At 39.8% G+C, this 25,164-nt stretch overlaps 1 protein-coding gene across 4 annotated transcripts in view; it reads right to left on the minus strand.

The window, feature by feature from the left end:
* Nucleotides 1-215: 215 nt before the first annotated feature.
* Nucleotides 216-25,164, minus strand: part of ETV1 (ETS variant transcription factor 1) — a 74,205-nt gene continuing 49,256 nt past the window's right edge. For all 4 annotated transcript variants that reach the window (XM_039526372.1, XM_039526373.1, XM_039526374.1 and 1 more), the window contains 5 exons: nt 14,073-14,141; nt 13,008-13,076; nt 8,922-9,091; nt 6,364-6,465; nt 216-2,427 (listed from right to left, as the gene is read on the minus strand). In XM_039526372.1, coding sequence (XP_039382306.1) covers nt 2,206-2,427; nt 6,364-6,465; nt 8,922-9,091; nt 13,008-13,076; nt 14,073-14,141 — 632 coding nt within the window. In that variant the 3' untranslated portion in view covers nt 216-2,205. The remainder of the gene's footprint in view (nt 2,428-6,363; nt 6,466-8,921; nt 9,092-13,007; nt 13,077-14,072; nt 14,142-25,164) is intronic.

Below are 25,164 nucleotides of genomic sequence, written 5' to 3' on the forward strand. Positions count from 1 at the left end.
AAATGACATTAATGGAATCAAAACAGATCAAAGGACTTTTAATCAAAACGTGTTTCCTTCTAATCTTATTTCAATGGAAGCCACAATGTTCAAAGTTCTGACTTTTCCCCTTCTTGGTGAAACTGCTACAGCTTCAGTGGTCTTGCTTTGATTTTGGGTTGATCATTGAAATTTTAAGTGCCATTGAGACCTATAAATTATTGACAGAACAAGATGGCATATTAAGGCATATATACACCCATAACATATGTTGCCCTATGGGATTTAGGTGAATTAGATGCATGCCCAGAGAGTTCTTCTGCACCTTGGTCTCTAGAAGTCACTGCTTTTTAATTTTGAATGAATTGCATACGAAATCATTTATAGCTTACTGGTTTTCTTGATTGACATTGAGTGGAAAATTAAGCCACCAAGGGGTGTCTTTGAAATCACATCTATTACAATTACAATTATTGTTGTTTTATGTTTATAAGTTCATCTTTGCTTCCTCCCATAGATTTGTTATAGAATTGGAAAGTGAGGCACTCCTGTGAAGTAATAGCTTTCTAAATTTCACTGGGCTCTTCAAATCCCATTTTTTTACCCTCTTCAAACTCGGAAATGTTACATTTCAGAAAAGGTGCTCATAAATATTTAAAACGTGTTTTTTTCTTTTTGTTTTACACGAATAATGTGTCTTGCTTTTTCAAGATTACCCCCTCTCAAAAATAAAATGATTTAAACAAAACAAAAAAACAAACCTCAAAACTTTAAATTGTCTTCCAAACATCTCTGATCACATTTACATTTCGTGTCCAAAACAAGTTGGTTGATAACATCAGTGCCAGCACTACAACGTCATACAGCGACTTCATTGTGTTCTTTGACAGTTCGCATAAGTCTCCGTTCCACCGAAAGTTACAAAAGGTTCCGCAGAGCTTTCCTTAGCAAGCTGAAGCTTACTATTCATTTGTCGATGCGCATAAAAGCTGCTTATAGCACAGCTATGGCGTAAGCTATTTTCTAAGCAATAAATGGTTCAAGTCATCTATTTTGTCCTGAAATGCTATCTGTAGTTACAGCATTGCTTATAAATGGTCATAGTAAATTCAGCATCAAAGAGAATATTACAGAAAAAGACAGCAGCAGAAGCATTAGCGTTATCTAGTATTTATATATGTTATCAACATAACACAGCAGTAAAAGGTTTAAATGCATATTAATGGGTACCGTGTCTAAAAATTACTAAAGTACCTATTTAGTGTATTGGATATTTTTCTCAAGGAGTGCTAGCTGTGTCTAAACAGCATAATTAGATATGTGACTTAGTACAGTTAATTCCTATTGATTAAATAACTTATTTATGTTGCAAAGGAAATGGAAGGAAAGAAAATGTTTTTCCCCTGATCATGATCCTGCATTTAACGCTGACACGATAATGAGAAAAGCCCACCATATGTAATTACTACTCTCAACTGGACTCTGAAAGGTCAAAAATAATAGGATGGACTGTATTTGCATAGCAAGGTGGCACTAGATCAACATGCTATGCTACAAGTTTTCAACTTGCAGTTTGAAGTCAGGAATTGTGCTCCTTGGACACCAGTAATGGTGCGTGCTCTGCCTAACATCCAAGTAAATGGGCATCTTCTGTAAGGCAGGGAAAACAAAAATATAAAATGCAAACAGAATGACAAAAAGATGTTCAAATATGTACATGAAAGGTGAACAGTCTGTCATGTCTCGCTTCTACATTAAATCCTGCAATCTATGCTTTGATCCTCTTTATAACTGCAGAAAGACAATTAGGAATGACCAGAGACAAATGCCCAAGGTATGGTACTCTGATAATTATATCCAAACAGTTAATTTATACAATAAGAATTAACTGTACTATGGATACCCAGAGAAAATGTACAATATCTTATGCCGATATGAAACAAAACAGACGATATAGCTTCATTGTACTTAAAACCTGTATGTTCCCTTCCCAAACATAAGTAAAAAGTAAACCCACCCTTTTCCTCCTGTTGCACAGAATAAATGTTTAGATTCCAACCCTCAAATAAAGTGCGCTGTCCATGGCAGAACATAGGAGTAATGCAACAGGAAAAGCCCCCTTTAGTGTACTATTTAAAAAACAAACTGAAGTGGATTCTGCTCTCCTCTGGATCTTGTGATAGAGGAGAAGCACAGGGGAGGATGCCCCCTTTTCTGTCACTGCTATTAATACACATAGCCTTCATTATAGGGATGGGTGTTACAGCAGCCGCCCTCCTGCATGTAGACCATGCTCTCGTCAAAGTGGGACAATGGCACGGTATCCTCCTCGTTGATGTGCCGCTCCATGTCTGTCTTCAGCAAGGGGCGCTGGTTGTCTGGAAAGGCCATGGAGAAAAGCGCTTCGGGATCACAAACAAACTTGTAGACATATCTCTCTCCGGCAACCTTAACACAAGGTTAAAAAGGAGAAGAAAAGAAAAAAGAATAGTGTAAGTTTTAGCACTTTAACAACTTGTAGTTACAGATTCCTGAGGAATCTGCTTTCACTAGACAATGAAATAATGTGCCATGGGAGTTCTCGGGCACCAACATTAGGAGTGAAATCCTGGTCCCATTGTGGCTAGTGGGAGTTGTGCAAAAGCAGACTACATAAAACAGTTTGGGCATTAGGGCACAGCACAACCCTGATTGCCTTTGGGGGTGAGGGTGGGGAATGAATTAAAAGATTCTATTTCTAAAGCCTATCACTTGTGATCACTTTCTGTACTCAAACAATGGCCAACTATGTTGTTTTTTCTGGGGAAAGTAAACAGCTTTTTACCACAGTGGTATGATAAAACCACAAAGTTACACACCGTGTTGTGTCAACTAAAATATAGATAATCCATGATAGAACAGAACTGAATTTAGTTTGATATAAATCAAGTCATACTCAAGTTATCTCAAATATATACAGAACATGTTGGTAGTGCATGTACTGCATGCAAACAAGGATGCCTTCATGTATTAAGCAGCAGTTCCTGCAAAGGCTAAGACATTTGGATTTGTTTACTGAGTGAAAGCCTATTGGCCTAGAACACTTGGGTTATCCCTTACTCTTTTCCAAAAGGCGTTGGGGGTCCTCTGACTTCTATCTGCATAGCAACCAAATATGGGCAAAAATGTGCTAGATTTAACATTTTACCTGAAAAGTGGGCTTACCTCAATCCCTATCAAGTTTACAGAGCACTATTTAAAAATTCCTTTAGAATTTAAAATATATATTTCCCTTTAAAAATGTAATGTTGTTTTTTAAAGTGAACGGGAACATAATCCTCATTACATCCGTCTTTGCTTGGTTTGGAACAAACGGTTTTAATTTAACAGAGATGCATATTGAGCATGGAAAACAGAACACTGTCTTAAGTCTGCAAGTACCCACTACAATTTAGGGCTTATCTTCCCTGGTTTTACCTCAAGTTAGTTGATTATCTGGGGTGATCCCCTTGTTCTAGGGTAAAAATAACAAACATTTTTACCCTAGAACAAACAAGCATCCATCCTTTACAAACATTGTTAAGTACTGTCCAAAAAACTCTAGTGGAGGCATACCTGCGACACTGTATGGAATTTGGGACACATGAGGCTATTATGAATAACAATATTGTAAAATTGCAAGGAGTTATGCCAGATATGCCATGTAAGATATCTGCAAAAATGTTATAATTTGCCAGATATGATAATCTCATTTATATGTTTGTATCACCGTTGTATTTTGGGTTATAGATATGTATGTATGTCTGTATTTCAAAACTTGTGCTATGCTTCTGGGTGACACCCCCAGACAGTTTGGCAGCAGCACTGCCTAGCCTGCTTGATGGCCCATTAAGGACCATCAGCTATACAACTGACCCACTGAGAGAAGGCAAGGGATACACCCTATGACTCAGCAAGGCATGCAGGGACATGCCTATGGACAGAACTCTAAGGATTTCAAGCCATGTGCTCTGCAGCTTGTGTTTGAAACAAAGGAAGCACAGGCCACATGGCAAAAGACTATAAAAGGCAGCTGCATCTTCTACATTTTGTCTTCAATCCTGCTTCTTACCTCTGGAGGAACTTTGCTACAAACTGAAGCTCTGAACAAAGGACCGAATGCCCCATCCAAGCTGTGTGGATGTGTTCCAGAGGGATTTTCAAGCCAGCAAACTCACCAATACTGCTTGGAACCTGATATATGGACTTTGCATGTATGTGACTGTTTTACCATTTAACATCTCACTTCTTTTTCTTTCTTGTTTCTTTATAATAAACCTTTAGTTTTAGACACTGAAGGATTGGCTGGCAGTGTGGTATTTTGGGTAAGATCCAGACTTATACTGACCGGGTAATGTGGCTGACCCTTTGGGGTCAGAAGAACATTTTGTACAGTGAACAGAGTTTTTAAATAACTTCTCACTGTATGGGACTTAGGTGCTGACTGGGAGCCAGGGAACTGGAATGCAATAAGGGGGCTGTGTGATTTGCTTCTTGATAACCAGTGTAGGGGATCAGAAGCACAGTTTGTGACTGGCTGGGGAATTTACCTTCAGTGTTACCCACCAGACTTGGGAGCATCTGCTCTCCCTTTTGCAGCCTGCCCTGACCTTGGCATTTCCAGCGAGGGCTGCCCCAGGCACCACCTTAAAAGCACAATGCACATATGTGCAGTTAGGTAAGTGGCTAGCTAGCTACTTGCCAGAAGGGCTTGTAAACTGTGCTAAGCGGACCAATAGCAGACGAGGAAGAAACTAATATGCTCCATTGGCCGAGCCATTAAAGTGCACAGTCTAAGCTAGGACTATACAAGCTTTCCTGGGAAAGCAAGTTTATAAATTGTTTGGGCCGACTGCCTTTTCTTCTCTTCCCCTGGAAAAAAACCGGAAACACCTAGAAAAGTAAACGCTAAAAGCTAGCACAAATTAATGGAGTGAGCTCAAAGGGTCAGAAGTCTGGAAATTCCAAAAGTGCCGTTTGTTCAATTATGTTATCTTCTGCACAACATGGCTAAGTAAAGTGTCCTATCCATCTCTGCTTGTAAAATATGAAAGTTAGTCGTGATTATTAATGGATACTGTAAAACAGACAGGATGTGCAATGCAGGCGACTTAACACTGCTGCAGCAGCTTATGGGTCCACTCTAGGGAAGCAGGTGCTGAGCACCTCCTGTGAGATGCTGAATTGAATTAACTGGAAGCTGAGGGCTCTCGACACTTCACAAGAGGCACTTATGGTCAGATATTTTAAGGTATTTAGGCACCTAAATATATGGAGAGTCACCTACTGGGATTTTTAAAGATGCCTATGCACAATCCTCAGTTACTTAGGCACCAAACTGCCATTGGAATCAATGGAAGTTAGATGTCTAAACACACCTGAGGATCTAGGCCAAAGTGCCTACCCTTATATTTAGGCACCTAAACACCTTTAAAAACCTGGCTCTTAGTACTTCACAGAATCAGTTTCTGACTTTGAAACTTCACAACTTTGGAAAGCTTGATCTCATAAGCTGAATGCTGCAATAACACAAGTGTTGTACTTTATAGTTGTAAAAGCACGCTCAGATCACTGGATTGCACAGTGCCGATTCCAGGTTTAAACTTGTTAGCTGTGTGGATTCACAAAGTTAATGTGAATAATAGATAAGGAAGCAAGTAATGCAAGGAGATAATTAGGATCTCTGGTAACATCAAGGAACACAAGAGCCTGATTCGGCAGCTGCTGCAAGCAGGGAACTCCTATTGACTTCTGAGTTGAATGCACGCAACAACTTCAAATACAATCAAGTTCACAGGAATATGGGAGTGGTTTGTCACTGGGACCACGCTATTGCATATCAGTTATTTTAAATATTAAGTGTTTGTCAGTATGGTTTTTCAGAATCCATTAAAAATCACTATCACTGTGATACCGAACCAATAATATTGTAACTATCGATGGTTCTTCTATTTTGCAGTTACTAAAGTATCTATTTGCTGGACAGGTAATTTAGATCTGAAAAGCACTATCCAGAATGGATTCTGTACTTTGCCTCTCTCGGGTCCCACAGGCATCCTTTCACCTCTTTTTTGCATGCTAGTTTTTGTCCTTGCATCATGATCAGCTCAATGTGAATGATCAGAAAACATACATACACACAATGACACATTAACACAGTGTAATAATTATATGTGTACCCTCCCCCCCCCCACACACACACACTAGACACAGACCGTAGCATGTAAAATACAAAACCTCAGCATATGTCCAAAAGAGTGAAAAACCTGCTTGAGCAATGTAATTACCAGTGTTCCTTCTTATAGCATGACTTATGGATTAATGTGCAACATCCCAGTGAAATTTAATGCTGCATTAGCTGCTCACCTTTTGCATGATTCCCTTCTCATAATAATAGCGAAGCGAACGGCTAAGTTTATCATAGTTCATAGCTGGTCTATTTTTCTGAATCCCCCAGCGACGGGCCACCTGCCACAGAAATGGATTAGCAGTGATCTGTTAAATGCATTTAACAAGCAGACCTTAGCATCAGATTATTTTTTTATACAAAAACAACCACTGCTGGTGGGAGGCATAAAAAAAAGGAGAAAAGGTTGGTGTGATATCTGAATTTCCTGTGTCCCAGTATGATTTTTAAACCACGCATGAAATTTTTTTACTATAACATGACAACAGGCCTTTTTATTTGTCAATATGGTGGCTTAATTTTAAAAAAATGAAAAGAAATAAAGATAAACACATTTAAAGAGTGGGTAGACTGAGCCTCCCAAAGCCAAGAAGAAAACTCTTCTTCATGCTACTTTGTAGATAAGCTTCCCGCTTTTCCTGTATCATTTTGTTACTGGAACACTGTATATCACACAAAACCTTTCCACTTCAGTTCAGGAAGTCATACAGATTGCAGCTGTAATAGTCACGGTAGTGAAGCTATTAGAAGATATAGGATAAAATAAAACCACCTTTCCCCATGCACATGCTACTAATAGGTGAAGGAGGCAGAGAAACTAAAAAACCCTATTCTGATACTAGAGCTTGCTGGATAACCAGCTTGGCAAAAAAGACTAGATATCAAACACAGGCAGCACAAACCACACCTTAGAACCTGCCTGTTTATTTATTTTTAGATGAAATGCAGACAACTCATGGAAAACTATGAAAGCTACTCAATGGAGAGTGATATGCCTGCTGCTGTCATCTTTATTTTGTGTCTGTCTTTATGCCTCTTGTTTTATTACCAGATATACTTCCATGAAAGCAGGCTTTTTCTTACTCATTCTCCACCTGACGTCATAATCCACTGTTTGTGAAATCACAATTACTTGCTGGAATGTTACTCCACATGAGGCATAAGCAGCAGGAGCTTGTGAACTTTAAAGGAAGTTGATAAAAATACATTTCATGGGCCTGTTATGTCATCCAGTGAAATGAAAGAGAGTCCTTCCATTGACTTCAGTGGGTTTTGGATCAGGCCACAAAAGAAATAGAAATTAATGGTCATCTAACTTTCTTAACACCAATGAACACACGTAGTGTGCTGTAGGGCTTGAAAACTTTCACCATCAAATCAACTGACACAGTTAAAAGAGCCAATTTCCATGATGCAACACAGCCACTTTCAATGACCAGCTAAACTGGAGCTAGAATCTGTTGGCAGTTGAGTGTGAAGATCATCCCAGTGTAGAGGGACACTTGAATGGAGCAGAACCAGCATAGAAGCTCCTATGAAAACCCCTCCGTACTGCTACCGAAGGGGCCATATCTGGAGGATGGAGGACATAGCTACAACCTGCCGATCCTTGACTGCTCTAACCGCCTGCTGGAGCTGTGGGAAGCTGATATAATTGAGGGCCAAATGAAAACCATCTTAAATTATGCCTGGCAACAGCAGGCCTAGTTGAGGGCGTGTGTGTGTGTGCGCGCACGCAAAACCAACCTTGCACCCTCTCCTAAGCTGCACTGTGTGCTTCTTAGCTGCAGTTGAGAGTGAGTCCTAAAACAGAAAGTTCATTCTAATCCCCACCCACCTCCACATACCTCATCCCCATGCGTAGTATTAAACCAACCACATCACTTTCTGATTGCACAGATCAAAATATCAGCACAAGTATTTTACTGAACTCACACAACCAGATTTTCAATTTTGAGGGCAGGGAAGATGTAGGATGGTTCATACTCTAGCTAGTGAAAGGAAAATTTATTTATAAAAACAGCCTGTTAATTATTCCTGTTCCTTCTGTTCCACACGATTTAAGGCCCCATTCAGCAAATATTTATGCATGTGAGTAATGTCACATCCCTGACCAATCCTGATTTCAATGGATCTATGCATGTGTAGAAGTGTTTGCAGGACTGGAGCCTGAGCTGTTGGCACATGGGTGAGGATTTTCAAAGGTGTCTAACTCCTACTGAAATTGAATGTAAGCTTGATGCCCATCTCCCTTAAGCTTCTTTGAAAATTCTAGCCAGAGCCTTTGGATCTCTCATGCTAAGGCCTGAGCCCTTTAAATTTACCTTAGCATCCTTCAATTCGAAGAGGGGATTAATAACCTTGCATTTCATAGACACACGGGGGCGGGGGAGCACATTTTCAAGAGCGTTCAGCACCCAGTAGCTCCCATTATTTTCCATGTAACTCATCTGAAAATCTGGCCTCCAACTGTGAGTGCTGAGTATTTTTAAATATGGCACTTAAGCTTCCATTTGCTTTCGTGATTGTCTGTGCATGATTAGCTGAATCAAGCCACTTAAAATAATGTGCACCTATTCTAAACCTACCAGCATGTACAGTACCTGTCCTCCCTATATTCCCTAAGTAAAGTTTCAGAAGGAGAGGAATGCATCTCTCCAGAAAAGGAATAATTTGTAGGATGCATAAATCTATTTTGAGATGTGTTGTCCTTCAAACAGTAAACTTCCACACCCACCTCTTCTGGCTCAATCAGTTTGAATTCCATGCCTCGGCCAGTCCAAGCAATGAAGTGAGAGTTTGATGGGTCATCAAGAAGGGCTACCAAAAACTGCCAGAGCTGAAGTGAGCCCCGCCGCTGATATGTGGGTCCCTCACGGTACATCCCTGGCTCTTGTTTGATGTCACCTACACACACACAAAATAATGTCAAATATTCATCAGTGATCAATTAGTTAGATGAAATGCCAAACCAACCAGTACAGTTTGTAAAACTGTACCAAAAAAAATCCTTATCACCTTACAAGCCTGCATATACTACCTTCCCTTCTTCTTGCTGATTATACATAATACACTCATACAGGTAATTTACTAGCAAATTAAGACAAAAAAGTAGAGAACCTAAACTTAGTCACGCATCATGTCAGTCTTTGTTGTTTTTCATCTAACTCTGATATATGCAAATCTCACTTGCAAACATTTTGCAATACCCTTCATCTGAAAGAGCATGAACTGTTTTTGTAAACAACTCCAATGCCTGAAGAATTTCATTTGTATACAATACTTTGCACAGCCCCCATTTTGAAAATGTAATGTATGCTTCATATAGCTGCAAAACCCTATTGACTGAAACTTCTTTTGCATGCAAATACTTCTAAGGGAAATTTGACAAAAGCATTTGACTTGGACTTAAGCAGCATTGGCTTTATGTATAGGCATGCAAATCCTGCAGATATGTGAGTTCCTCTGTGGCATATTGGACTTGCATACAAGATGGTTCATTTTTAGCATGCTTTATAATTTACTCATACCTACATAAGAGATTAGCATTTCTCCTTAAAGAGCAGTAAGTTATTTTTGCTTAAATTTCAGACTCAGGGAAATCTATCAAATAAACAACATTTTGCTAACTGCGCTGCACAAATTGCTAATGAAACACTGTTACTCTCATACTGTGTGTTTGCTTGTTTTTAAATTGTATTTCTACTGAACAGCTCAGGGAAATAACATTAGCTAAAAGGTTTGAGGCTAGAACAGAGATTTTTTTTCTGCTAATGATGACAGCAATCCTCGGTCTACTAGTAAAACTCTATACCCCACTTCACCACCAGAACAGCAACTTTTGCCAAGCAGCCTGACCTGTATGCAGCGTTGTTGTAGCCGTGTCTGTCCCAGGCAATTGGGAGAGACAAGGTGGGTGAAGTAATACCTTTCATTGGACCAACTTCTGTTTGTGACAGAGACAAGCTCTCGAGTTACACAGAGTTCTTCTTCAGGGCTGGGAAAGGTAATAAAGGTGTCACAGCTAAATACAAGATGGAACAGTTTAGCATAATTAGTTAGTTATGGTTTACTACAACTATCTGTGACCCACTAATCCCCCTTTTTGTTCTATGACTACAGTGGCATTAATGGGCCACTCCCTGTTGCATGGTCCCTTCGAATATGGGCTAACTACTTATGCCAAACTATCTGTTTGATCTTGTATTTAGCTGTGACACTCTTAGTACCTTTCTCAGCCCTGAAGAAGAGCTCTGTGTAATTCAAAAGCTTTTCTTCCTCAGCAACAGAGGTTGGTCCAATAAAAGCTATTACCTCACCCACCGTGTCTGGCTAGCAATGGAAGTCCGGATTTTATATTAACCAAAAGCATAAGGAGAGCCTCACTGCCATTATAGAAGGGCTCGATGTAGTCAAAAGAATAAGAGCATTACAAATAGAATACAGCCTTTTATAAAAAGGAAAGAACACTAAGGCAATAGTTGGCAAAAAAACGAATAAAGCAACACCTGGCTCTTTGATTTATGTTAAATCCTGATCCTGCAACCACTTATTTTTCAAGGACAAGATTTTTCTTCTAACTATAGTCGAGTAACATGTAAACAGCAAGTGCAGTATTACTGAGGACCCGATTCTTAGTTAGTGTAAGCTCGCAGAGAGAGATCTACTGATTTCAACAGAAACAGCAGAGAATCTAGCCCCAAAACTTTAGGCACATTGCTGGATATATCCCACTTTTACCCTATGAGCCACATGCAATGAAGAGTCAATACCATTTTTAGAAGAATGGGTGATTGTGCTCGCTTCTCTGCTCCCACCACATTAGAAATATGTACAAACACACAGATTCTAAAAATTTTATTAAAGTTAATGTTTAAAATTAAATAGACACAAGTTAAGAGGGAAGGTACTGCACATCTGGGTTCAGGCTTGAGTTATAAGGGATTACAAGTATCGGTTGCAAGGGTGAAGAGATACATACATATCACATAACTGGCATAGACCCTGAGCCTGATCTTGTGAAGAGCACTGCACTGTCCACTTACAGTGGCTTCAAGTCAGCTGTTTCTCTTGGAAGAGCATACGTATTTCAAAGATTTATTTTTTGAAGCAATCTGCTTCCACCTTTCGATTCTTATTTTTTTAAAATAAAACGTGCAGCTGTTCAGGAATGAAATAAATGGATATTGCTCCTACAGATAATTTTAACTTCATGAAGTAAAGAAACAGAGGGCCCAACCCTGCTCCAGTGATGTAAACAGGAATATTTCACCATTGCCCATGGAAGTAGGACCAGACACATAACGTTTCTTGTTTAGAAATAAAGATCTGAGTTGATGTGCTATATAAAAACACAATTAGCTTATATTCCATCACCCAGAGTACAAGGGTGACTGAGTAAAACCACTCCTTCCGTGAAAGAGTCAACCCCATGACAATACAGTGCTGGATTTGGCAATCATCAGAGCTTAGGTCTAATAGCATTCAGAATCCTCCATTTGCTTCTTGATATTCCACATCAGTGCTAATATGCGGGTGGCACCTCAGTTTCAAAGATATGTAATTCTCCAGGTTGATCTAAATTTGAGGGCCTCCAAGCAGATGCAACCAGTGTGTTAGACATGCAAAGGTTTGATAACACGTACAAATGTCCTAGGGACAAACTGGAGCTCTCCAAACTGCATTAAGCAATGTTCACAGTCAACTTATCAGAAGGACATCCACTCAAGCCTGTTAAACAAGCACAGGTGGATGTACAGAGACTAAGCCAAAGCAGCAACTACACTAGAACCTCAGAGTTACGAACATCTCGGGAATGGAGGGTGTTCGTAACTCTGAACAAAACATTATGGTTTGTCTGTCAAACGTTTGCAACTGAACATTGACTTAACTTTGAAACTTTACTATGAAGAAGAAAAATGCTGCTTCCCCTTTATTTTTGTAGTACTTTACATTTAACACAGTACCCTACTGTATTTTGGGGGGGGGGGGGAAGGGGTCCCTGATGGCGTACTTCTGGTTCCACATGTGTGGTTGACTGGTCAGTTCATAACTTTGAGGTTCTCCTGTAAATCAATTAGCTGTTCAGTCTGCAAATCACTTACCCAAAGTTGCAGACTATCACATACTTGGCCTAATTATGCCTTTGGTTACAATGGTACAGAACTATAGTAAATCAGAGTTGCACCAGGAAATCCATATACTGAGATGGCTTTGGGCTATTTTATCTGACGTGACCACATTACTCATCTTTGGAAAATGTTTGTTATAATGGCCAGTGCTATGAAAAGGAAATTCTTTTGGTACGAACCCTTTTCAACAATTACCAAGTAGCACAAGGTTTAATACAGACATCTCTCTAGACAAAAAAAGAGAAAAAAATACATCAAACCCTGAATTGCTCTGTTGCACTTATGTTCAATAATTCAATTCTTCATGGACAATGAGACACAACAGGCTGCATTAGTCATCAGTAAATCCAGAGGAGCTGCTTTCTGTTCTGCTTTGTTAATTACAGGATCAGCTTTCAATAAATCTCTAATAACAAGCTGTATGTGATCATCAGTGCAATGGAAATCCTCCTATTACTTCTCAGCACAGCCAGAACTGTGCTCCTCTAACATATCTCTGGATACAGAATCTCTCACTAGCAAAAATGGACTGACATCCTATTGAAAAGGAGACTTTGGTTTCAAGAGGCAGAGGTCAGCTTTGGTTGGGTGCACTGCAAATGGTGTGTTAAGGAATCTTAAATTGGAATGTTACTGACCTTTTTGATCAACTCCCCACACCAGGAAAAAAACCAGAAATATTGAATACATACCATCAAACTTCTCTGGAACAACACAAGTGTCATCATAAAACTGTCTAGGTCCCTTTTCATACATACAACCTGTAAATCGAAGAGGAGAGTTTATTTGCTAGATGTATGAGTAATGAAGGGAGAAAACACATTGCATAATGTATTAAAATATGTGTTAAAGCAGAAGACTGGGAAGCAAAATATCTGTCTTTTACTGGTAATTTCTTCTAGTTCTGAACCACGTTCATCAAATATATAAAATGCCTTTACTGTGCACTTAACAAACTTCATTTTGACAAAGGCCCCAAACCTTTACCTACTGAAGTCAGAGGTCTGCCACTTTTAAATGGGTGCAGGATCAGGCCCAAAGAGAATCCAAAGAGATTTTTAAAAGAGCACTCCAAACTTTAACGCGTTAGCTAGGTTCCTTAACAGGTGACTGAGACTGTCAAACCAACAGACTGGGGAGCAGCATTTTACCTGGATGGGCTCAGGGAGGCAAATTTATGAGAAGTGCCCATTCAATAGCGAGTCCCACTGGAAAGAATATTGAGCAAGTCCACATTTCAGCTGCTTGTATCCTATCTAACCTTTGGTACTAGTATAGGTTGCAATGATTTGGCACATCAAAAACACAGGGATAGAGCAGGGGGCAGCAGAGGTTGGAGTTTTCCAAGCAGCACAATAATTCATCATGTGATTTCCAAATTTCTCCACTAAAAAAATCCCCAAAGCAGGGGCGCCTCCAGGCACCAGCGCACCAAGTGCGTGCCTGGGGCAGCAAGCCACGGGAGGCAGCCTGGCGGTTGCTGTGAGGGCAGCAGTCAGGCTGCCTTAGGCAGCATGCCTGCAGGATGTCCAACGGTCCCGCGGCTTCAGCGGCAATTCAACAGTGGGTACGCCAAAGGCGCGGGACCGGCGGAACTCCTGCAGGCATGCCGCTGAATCCGTGTTACCAGCGGACCTCCCGCAGGAATGCCGCCGAAAGCCACCTGACTGCCGTGCTTGGGGCAACAAAATGCATAGAGCGACCCCTGCCCAAAAGTTTCTCTTGTACAAAAGTGACATAAAACATAGAAAACTTAACTTCTGTTCTGTTTGGGTGAGCCAGGAAGCCTTCTTGCCTCATGTAAATGGAATGGCAGCTAGGCACTTCTGAAAGGAGAAGACGACAACACTAGTCAAAAGACTGTCTGGAATTGAAAGTGTGCAGGTTATCAATGAGACAGGTGACAGATAGAAGAGTAACAGAAAGGGACATAAGTCACAGCGAGGGGGAACCTGTCAACACATAGTTAGCATTTCAGAGCAGCATGCACAAAGCATGGCAAAAAAGAAAACTATAGTGTGTGGAACATTGATCTTGTCTAACACAGGCACTTGAACTCAAATTTTTATCATAATTAACCTTGTTAAAGGTCAACTCCCATGACAATCACACTTCAGTGTGATTACAGACCAAAATACACAAGTCAGAATTAATTTTCTAAACCCCACACTTATGCATCTAGGTCTTTCGGTAACCAAACTGACATAGCAATGATTTTGAAATCAATAGCTCGCCAATCATAGCAGAGACTAATAAACCACAAAATATGGCATAATTACCACAGGGAATGCCAGGCTTCTGGGCCTGGGTTCCAAGTTCTGAAAGTTTAAAGGCATTTTCTCTAACTGTTAAGACACTTTAGTAGAACACATTTAAGGAATTCAGTGGTATAGATTACCATTTTTTACAGCATTGTGCACTTTTAAGGCAATACAAATGCATATATCTATCTATGTTTCCAATGTTTCTTTAAGCATGGAAGAAGAATGAGAAAGCCAAACAATACCAATTAAAATGGTATGCTCTGTGCAGACACCCATCTTTGTATTTTCCCCTCACCTGACTCTATCCCTAGTTATACCCCATGCAAACAAACTGGACCACAAATGGCTACCCTTCTAGTCCATTTTTTTAACCTGCCTATTGGATCCCAAAAGTCTTGATTAAGAAAGTCTACTTGATCTTGTGATAAACTCCTACCCTAAGCCATGCAATCTTGTAACACGTGACTCTGGAAGAGATACAAAGAGAGGTCAGGAGAGACGGACATTATTCTTCTAACATGGTCTACAACCTCTTTTCAGAATGCAATTCTAAATTTCACTGTTCACTGACTGGTGATGAGTATCAAGGGCTTGGCAGGATAAGAAAATGAGGTTTTACACTGAATTCCCACAGCAAGCACAGCACAGGATAGTAATAAGTTTCCTCTAACTGTCTGAAAGCCTCGTCCCTCTTTTATTTCTTGTTTTCCCTATCAAGCATTCAGTACTTGTCTCCTTGGGCTCTAGTATTTCAAGCATCTTTTACAACTATTCTGAGTAATCACAGGAATCAGTGATTCAATGTTCAGACAGGTCAAGTGTAATTTTGTACACCAGAAGTCAAAGCTGCAAGCAGTGGTTCACAAGCAAAGAATCACTCAGGTTACCAAACAGATTAGATTGTAAGCGAACAGAAAAAGAATCTATGTAAAAGGAGGAAGCTTGAGAACTGAAACAGATGTTATTTTCTATTTTAGGTAAAAATTCACTAATATTGGCAACAAAACCTATTTGCAACTCATGATGCTGGCTCTTGCAAAAATGATCTAACTGACTGCACAAGGGAGCTGTGCATGTATCTATCAATACAGTTGTATTTTTAGCCAACCTTGGTAATATCTCTTGTGCACCAAAATCAATTATAATTAACATCTGGTGACTTTTTTTTTTTAAGACAAGTCTTGTTTGTACCAACATTGTTTAAATGCAACCATACTCTATGATTAAATATTCCACAGAGGACTGAAAAATATAGCAGAGAAGAGTCTATTCCTCATAAAGTAACTAAAGTCTTGTTATTCTAAAGTGCTATCAGTTAATTTATGACTATCAGAGTGGGTCAGACTCTAATCAAATTGTAGAAACATTTCCAAAGTGATTATTCAATCAAATGACTAACATGGTTAATTAGGAGCCATAAACATTGCTCTGAAGTTCATCAAAGTAATGACTTGCCCAGAAAAATTACTCCTAATTAAATTGCCTGCTGCTTTCATTTCAACCTTATCTAATAAAAACTCCAACCAATGAAATTTAACATTGCAGTTTTAAATTGTACTAAATGCTTAACTAAGACCCAGAAGTATTTTAACTAGCTAAGCAGAGTTACTTCAAAAGCAAACATTTTAGAGCAGAAATTGCAGAGCAATTGTGTATTTTCTTGTTAAATTATGGTCTCAAGAAGATAAATGCAACAGCGCAAAGGCATGGAGCTACTTTCAGGGCATACTGCAAGTAGCTGAGGTGAACTGGTTGTATCACCTTCAGATCTTTTAGCAGCTTACAGATATTAAATAAATATGCCTGGCTTCTGGATATGCAACCCACATATGGCACATTCTTAGCTCATATTATAAAGTTATGTCACCTTATGAAGGGCAGAGTCCAGTGAAAAAGTAAGGATGCATAAAGAGTGCTATTAATCTGGAACACTCTGAGGTCATGCTGGTCTCCCTTAACCCTAAGAGCAATAGAGCAGTCGTCTTAAAATAGTGAAACTAGCCTTATTTTGTATTCTCCTGACACCATTTCCCCCCTAGTAAGTGTTACTTTAAAATATATAATCCAGAGACTGAAGCAAAACCTGCTCTTCGGGGAATGCCAAGGAGGAACTTGATGAACTATGCTGTGCCTTCATCAGGAAGTACAAAGAACCCAATCTTCCTCCTACTGAAAACAGGGAAATCAACTACTAACTCCAGTGTGAGCAAGGTCAGGTCCTATCTGAACAGCTCAGACTGGATTCTATACTCAAACAGGGAATAGGATTAGACCCTTCTTGTTTAGCACAACTCTCGTATTAATATACGGCAATCTGAGGGGCTGTCACAGACACAAGGGGAATGACTCAGTGCTCGAAGTCCACTGCTCAAACCTCGACTCTGATTGAGATGAGGAGAGCAAGGGCTACTTGCTCCCAATACTCCCTGTTGTGAAGAAGTAGGCAGAGTGGGAAGCATTCTAGCTCCACCCTCTCCCACAGAGTAGTTGACCTGCTGCACAGGGGAAAGTAAGGTTTGCCACGAGAAAGGGTGAAGTAACTTCTTCCTCCCTCAGAGCAAGGGAGAAGAAGAGGAGGAACTGAGAATTCGAATCATGATTCATTCTCAGGTCTCCTCCTGGCACAGTGCAGCTCTCCACAGCACCCCTTACTCAGGGCAGGCTGCAAAATTGCAATCTAGCCCTGAATGATTTAGTACCTATCCCAGAATAAATGGATTTCTGGGACAAAATGAGAGTTCTATCAGAAACCTGAAGTTCTAGCTTTCCTGGATGAAATACTCTGCCACTGAGCTCCATTGTTCTAAAAGGAGCAGATCTTCTGGTTCACACTTCTTTACAACTCTAGCAGATAAGAACCTGGTGAAAATGATAACACAGCAGGGATTAAATTCTGTACAAAAAACACAAAGCAAGGAAGCATAGATGTGATTCTGCCCCCAGTGGCAGTCACTTATATTGAGCCTGCAAACAAGTCTCTCGCTTTGATCAACAGACCCCATCCACAGACAAAACCTGTTTTCTTCCTTAAAGACAGCAAATAAAATGATAGTATTGACACTGGGACCATGCTCTTGTCTTCCTGTTTACTTTTCTAATTCTTCTCTCGCTTACCCTCTGGGACTGGATAGGATACTATTATAAGAATGGAAGCTAATCACTAAAACTTCAAGGGGTTTGGCTAGAGAAACAGCCAATCGTTTAAGTTGACCTGACAGCATTTCCTTCTGAACTGTTCTTTTGGTCTTTAAAATAAATATAAATCCATCAGCCCCTCAAAAGAAGGGCTACGATGTAGGTCAAATCCCAGGCTTCCATGACTGTGGCTCAATACACCAAATCTGTAGCTGTATTTGGTTTCACAAGTAGACATACACATGTGTCCCTCTGCTCTGCCTGCTGCTGTTATAAGTGGGCAAGACAGAAAAAAAATCAATAGAATCCTGTTCACCTTTTCTTTTCTTGGCTCAAGAGCCAATTTTAGTTGTTAAAGAAAATGTTAAAGTTAGGACAGGTTATATTTTAGGACTCCCAACCTCAACGGTGTCTCATTTTAATAAAATAATAATGTATATGCACACAGTATTTATCATCTCTACTGAAGCAGGAACACTTAAAATTTAAATTAATATACTGCCTATGCACCAGGGTCATTACATCCACCATTAAAATGCAGCCAGCTCCAGGATGGAAAGTAACATCTGTTTAATACAGCAACTTAGCCCAACATCAGAGGGGTAGCTGTGTTAGTCTGGATCTGTAAAAGCAACAAAGAATCCTGTGGCACCTTATAGACTAACAGACGTTTTGCAGCATGAGCTTTCGTGGGTGAATACCCACTTCTTCGGATGCATCCGAAGCTCATGCTGCAGCTCATGCTGCAAAACGTCTGTTAGTCTATAAGGTGCCACAGGATTCTTTGTTGCTTTTAGCCCAACAGTTTAGAGTGTGAAGCGAAGAAGAATACAGTAATCAGCTGAAACCACAAGGGGAATTTTTAGGTAGGCAGCAGGATGGATTTGATTTAAATCATGATTTAAATTACGATTTAAATCACTAGTTGGGAAGACTCGATTTAATCATGGATTTCTACATAAAAGTGCATTCTTGTTGGTTGTTATAATCTTAATACATATTCTTCACAACTCAGAGATAGACATAGGCTTCATTTTCAGAAGGTACACACTATACATTTTAAAACAGTGATTTATTCTGGAAAAAAAACTTTTCAGATTTGTTTTACAGCTATATCAGAAAATGAATGAGTGTTTGGTTATTTCATTTACCAAAGGTAATTGAAGCAGATATTTATGAAGTCATTGGGAGGTGAACTATCTCCGATTCAGCAGGTTAATTATTAATATTTGGAGGACATATATGCTGTATCAAGAGAAGGACATCACCAGACAGACAGACATTTAAATTGTTTTATTTAACTAAAACAACAACATTAAGTATTCTGGATTTTTTTTCTGCAACAGCAAACATATAATATTTTAACAAAACAAGCATATGTCCCTCGCTTCTCACATTTATCTCCAGACTTCTCCTTGTCCAGCTCTATTACACCCCCAACAAACTTCTATTCATTGAACTTTTTGAAACTTTGTACTTTTAGAGAGAGGTAAGGGACTAACTCTGTGTACACAAATTTGCAGAGGGACAATAGAGCTGAAGTCTGTTATTTCTCACCTCTCTATCTTATTTATTTATTTTAAAACATTTTTGCTATTAACAAGCATGTTACCTCTGGAGACTTAGCTCCACCCTAAAACTAAGCATCTCTGATAGTATCTTCTAGACTGAGCACCATTGGGGAGATATAGATTATTTAGGTTAATCTTTCTAAGAACATAAGAATGGCCATACTGGGTCAGACCAAAGGTCCATCCAGCCCAGTATCCTGTCTGCCGACAGTGGCCAATGCCAGGTGCCCCAGAGGGAGTGAACATAACAGGTAATGATGAAGTTACCGTTCTCCTGCCATCCATCTCCACCCTCTGACAAACAGAGGCTAGGGACACCATTCCTTACCCATCCTGGCTAATAGCCATTAATGGACTTAACCTCCATTAATTTATCCAGTTCTCTTTTAAACACAGTTATAGTCCTAGCCTTCACAACCTCCTCAGGTAAGGAGTTCCACAAGTTGACTGTGCGCTGTGTGAAGAACTTACTATTATTTTTTTTAAACCTGCTGCATATTAATTTCATTTGGTGGCCCCTAGTTCTTATATTATGGGAACAAGTAAATAACTTTTCCTTATTCACTTTCTCCACACCACTCATGATTTTATATACCTCTATCATGTCCCCCCTTAGTCTCCTCTTTTCCAAGCTGAAAAGTCCTAGCCTCTTTAATCTATACAGAAGCCTGTGGGACCCCATAAGATTGGGTCCCTAATCCATGAGCTATTGGAACTCATTTACAAAACTTTTCATAAACATTACATGAATATATTGTCTCATACTATAGAATTAAAATTTATAATCCCTATGCCATGATGAGATATCTTTGAGCTATAATGTATCTTTAATTAAAACTATCTTTAGATAGGCTTTTTCCTCAAAAAACATTTTATCCAAAAAATCCAATTTTTTATATATTTTTTAAAAAAATCATTGATTTTTATTCACCTTGGTAGGCAGCATGCAACGATTCCAGCTGCAATACAGCTAGATCACCCTTTGCTTTTTGGGACCTTCACATACCACAAATGTGTAGGGCTTTGGTGTTGCATCTCATCAGATGGACAGCACTTCCACAGTGCTGTTTAAGGGACAGATTCTGCAAACAGATATACACCTGTGGATCCCTACTCTTGCTGCCCAGCTGTAAAGATCCTTGCACACAGATCTGTTTGAGGATCAGTCGCTAACATCATAATGTGGGATTTGGTACCGTCTTGAATGGGGCCAGGATTCAACCCAAACTGTAGACAAGTTGCAGTTCAGACAAATTCCTAATGTTCTCTCTAAAATCTTCATTTAAAACGACATAGATTGCTTTCATCTGACAATTCTACTACAGCGCTTCAACCCAAAGTTGTTTGGCTTGGGCAAAAATATTGCACAAGAGAACAAAGTAATTTTGTTAAATGAGAGCCTCTGTATTTTAGTAGCATTGTTATATATCAAATAAGTAGTGTATTTGCTCCACCAAAACAAAAATACCTAATTTCAGAATTTATGGTGACTCACTGTTAAAATATTGTTTATGATGCAATTTAGTTTTCTGGAAAATGAAGACACACCAAGTGGAAAACATAATGAATAATTTTTTCATTCTTCATTAGACAGGTGGTAACGGCAGAGTAAGCTCTTCCTCCCTGCCCCAGTCTGTAGCTTGACTGTCCAGGGATCTCACTTATATCCTGATCCTGCAAACACCTGTGCAGAACCCCACAACATTCAATGGGACTACTCTCATGCATAAAGCTAAGCACACAGGCAAGTGTTTGCAGGGTGCCACCGTGGTGCTATGAATAGGAGCAGTGGTAGCAAGACTTAAATGCATGGAGAGCTCACAGGATCCTGTTTGAGGAAGGCTCAAAAAAAGGCTCATTTCCCCTTCATTTTCCCAGGCTCTACATTTGAATTATTAATTATTTTCCACCTGCATCCCAGTATTACAGAAACACTCTTATGACACACACAAAAATCTTCCTAAAAGGTAACCACGGCAAGATTAATTCTTACCTATAACTCCTGACATAAACCTATTAGCTAGCATCAGATTTAGTCCAAGCAGTTTACACCTAATCGAAAATAGTTAAAAAACAAATTCTAAATAAACCTCTTCCTTTCCCCTCTGAAATGCACCAACTTTAGTTTCTATAGTGAAATGGGGCTTCACTATGACAACATCTTGACATCTGGTCTCTGAAAATATATTTTTAAGACAACAGTCTGGGCAACATGTAACTTTATACATCAGAACAGAAAACAAAGGCTCTGATATTAAAATCAGAAATTAAATTCCACACAGATCTGGTCTTTGAAGGATATTTTAAAAGCAGATATTCATTTCCATCACTTTCATTAACTTTAAAATTTGTTTTGAATTTAAGCACAACTTTCCCTTTAAATTCAACAAAAAAGCAAAACGGACTTTTTCTCTCCTTGCTTTTTTCTTTTTTTTTTTGTGAGCTTACTGCAAAAAATGTCCGTGTTGTTTTTTCTCCCCCGCCTGGTTCCCTGCCTGTAAAATCTAAGTTGGACAAACACTGCATGGCTGAAGTGACATATTTGAATGGAATTCAGACCAACCAGTTCCTGTTTATGTTTCTGATTTGAGAATGTAGCCTTCTCATTCACTATACATTAGAAAAACACACCAAGGCCATAAATGGTGTCAAGTTACATGCAGGCAGGGCCAAAGAGCATTAATCATTACCTCAAGTCAACTGGCAAAAGCAGCAGCTGATGGAACACTACACTCTTTAGTTCTATATAAATGGACATTCCAGGGTTTGTTTTTTTCCCCCCTTCAGCATCCATTTTATGAATGAAACTTCAGGCTGTACAGAGTCCATTCATATAAAAGCTGCACTCACAGGGTTCAGCCCCTAGGGATCAATCGGTCTTGGGTAAGGCTGATGTGATTGGTTTAAGACAGGCTTCAGCCTTCCATTACTGATTTAAAATGCAGCCTGTGTCCATCTGACCTGCATTAATGCACAAAGAGTAAATCCAGACTGTACTCTCAATTCTCAAATCAAATCATTAGCCAGTGCCACTTACTGTAACTGTAGATTTAGAGGATATTTATCCATTTCTTTGAAAAACAGCAGCCAGAGGACAACTTTTTAGATTTTTGTTGTCTGCTTTGAACTGAAAAAATACACAATTGACATTTTGCTGTACACAGGAGAGAAATATGTTGCTGCGATTTACCTTATTTTATAAAGAAAGAGTGGGAATAGCTTAGTAAGATTAGGTACTAGCTTTTTAAGGACAGAAATAGCAAATATTTAGAGGAAAATAGCTACCCAGAAAGCAAATGAGACAGTAAATCTGCTGCTTTAACAACGACTTCCCAACAAGTCCAAGTATTTCCTGCACCTCACTTAGGTCATCACATTGTTTTCCACTGTTGTACACATCCGACTGAGGGTATGTGCACCCGTTGTTTTAGGGGCAAGTTCTACACAGAGCATTTAAGCAGGAGAATGAAATCCAAGCTCATTTCCTTAAGCAACACAGCAAAGACAAGCTCCTGAAGCAAGAGTGTCAGGTATTTTAACCATGCTCATCTCCCCAGGAAGACACTGGGGAAAAAAGGGTGAAATACTGGGTGGCAAAACTCCCATGGGGCCAGCATTTCACCCGTAGCCATGATACTGACCTGAAAATGATATATGTTGCACAACAATATGGTGATAAAAAGGACATAATTTTGAGCTGCACTTTCAGAAGCACTAGGAAAGTGTTAGTTCCACTTTATGGAACACTGGTGAGACTATGCAGAAAATACGGCACAGAGTTGCGAGCAACATAACAACAGAAAGAGGGAAATCACAACAAATTTGAGAAAAAGCAGGATTAACAGCTAGCAGATTTATAAAGAAAGATTTCAACAACTAGACACACAGACAGACAAGGAGAATACATGCAGACTTCCTACAAAGATTTAGAGGTGGTATGTTAATACCAAGGAATTATTTAGTATGACTCAAGGAGGTATAACTCGGAGCAATGGAATGACATTGATCAAAGGAAATTTTAAGCCCATTATTAAGAAATATTTATTAACTGTGAAGTCTGTTAGACTATGGAATAAAAACAACAACTGGAATAGTAATACTATTTAACACTTATATAGTTAGGCTTGGCAGAATTCAATTTTTATTTTTTTTATAATTTTGATGGATAGTATCAATATTTATTTTTAAACATTTCCCCAAATTTTTATCAATTTAATTTTTCACAGTGTTGGGAAAATATGAAGCTGGGGTGTGGCAATGGAGATGGGGAGTGGCGTGTCAGACAATTATTATTTACCCCAAATAAGTAAAAAAAATCTAGGCAAATAAAATAAGTCCCCAACAAATACATTTTAAAATAGTTTTGCTTCAAAATGTAATTCAGCCTCTCTACCAGTGTTGCACAGCAGGCCTCCAAATTTAAACAATGTCACCAGCCCCCCCACTCCCCCCGTGATGGCCACACATGCTGAGCAAAGCATGGGAAGGAATCTTTTTAGTTTCACTCACATTGACCTAAGTCTTTTAAAAATGACAATGACACTTAAACACTATTTGTGTGGGGGGGGGGAGTCTAAAACGTTTTATTTTGTTCCCATTCTATCTTTAAACACACACATGTAACATTGTAGCCTGGCACAAAAAGCTACGTGAAAAGAACATTAAGGCTGTAAAGTCAAGCACTCAATAAGTTAGGACATGTCAGAATTAAGGTTGCCCCTTCTGCCCTGCTACCTCCACCCTGTCCCTAGCCCACTCCTCTCTCTGACCAACCACTGGTTCTTTGTCTCAATCCCATTATCCTCACCTAGCCAGACCCAGCCTCCAATCCTCAAATTTCTAATCCCAGTCCTATTCCGTCCCTTCCCCGGACACTCATCCAATCCGTCTCTCTCCCCTACAATGGCTTCCAGTCCCTCGCAACCCACAACCCCACTTCCTGTCCCCATTGGCTCCCAGTCCCAATCTCCCTCTCTGGGATACTCATCAAATCTCTGCCTCTCTATGGCTCCTTGTCCCAGTTCTTTGCCCAGCCAGTCCCAGTTCTCCCCCTACTGTCTCATCAGATCCGTCTCCCCATCTCCTCTCACCTCTTTGCCTCAACCCATTGGTTCTCAGTCCCCATCTCTTTGCTCAGCCAGTCCCAGTCTCCCTCAGGGTTCCAGACCCAGTCACTGCCCCTGACTTGGACATCTAGTCCCAGTCCCCTTGCCCACCCAATCCATCCCCACTCCACATCCCAGTCCCCGTCTCTTACTGCTTCCCTATCCCAATCATCTCCCTGTCCTATCCTCCTCCCACCAACGTCACACACGCTTTGCAGGTCCAGCTCTTATCCCCTCTGTGTATGAATCAGACAGCTTCATTCTGGGCCCAAAGGAGTCATTAAGAGCACATGAGAGATAGGTTCCCTGCTCTCAGTTCTAGTACTTGGACCCAACCTGGCCAACAGCAGCCAAGAGCTGCAAGTGCAGGGAAAGTCTCCCAGCTGCTGCATGCCCAGTGCTAACAAAATCTTTGGGGAATTTAGGTGCTAAAATCTAAGACGTCTCCATTGAGATATAAACTGTGGTTTTTCAAAAGCTTATAACTTGGCCAACTTTGGGCATATTTTCACATGGATGGCAAAGGCACATCTGTGACTCAAAGGCCACCCCTGTCAAACTGAAACTCTCTGCTCCACAGCATGGAAGCGCTGGAGCTTTTCAAATAAAAGATCACCAGATTTTTTTAACGTGGCCAAAACAATGTATTTTTCTCTCTCAGAAATGGCGGAACTGTTTTAGCTGAAAAATTTCAGCTGTTTTAGCTGAAACATTCAGCCTGAGGAAAACACCCGGTATTGAAAATTGCAACCCAAACAGTTAATGTTTGGCAAA

Source organism: Mauremys reevesii, linkage group 2, assembly GCF_016161935.1.
Source record: "Mauremys reevesii isolate NIE-2019 linkage group 2, ASM1616193v1, whole genome shotgun sequence".
NCBI classification, from domain to species: Eukaryota; Metazoa; Chordata; order Testudines; family Geoemydidae; genus Mauremys; species Mauremys reevesii.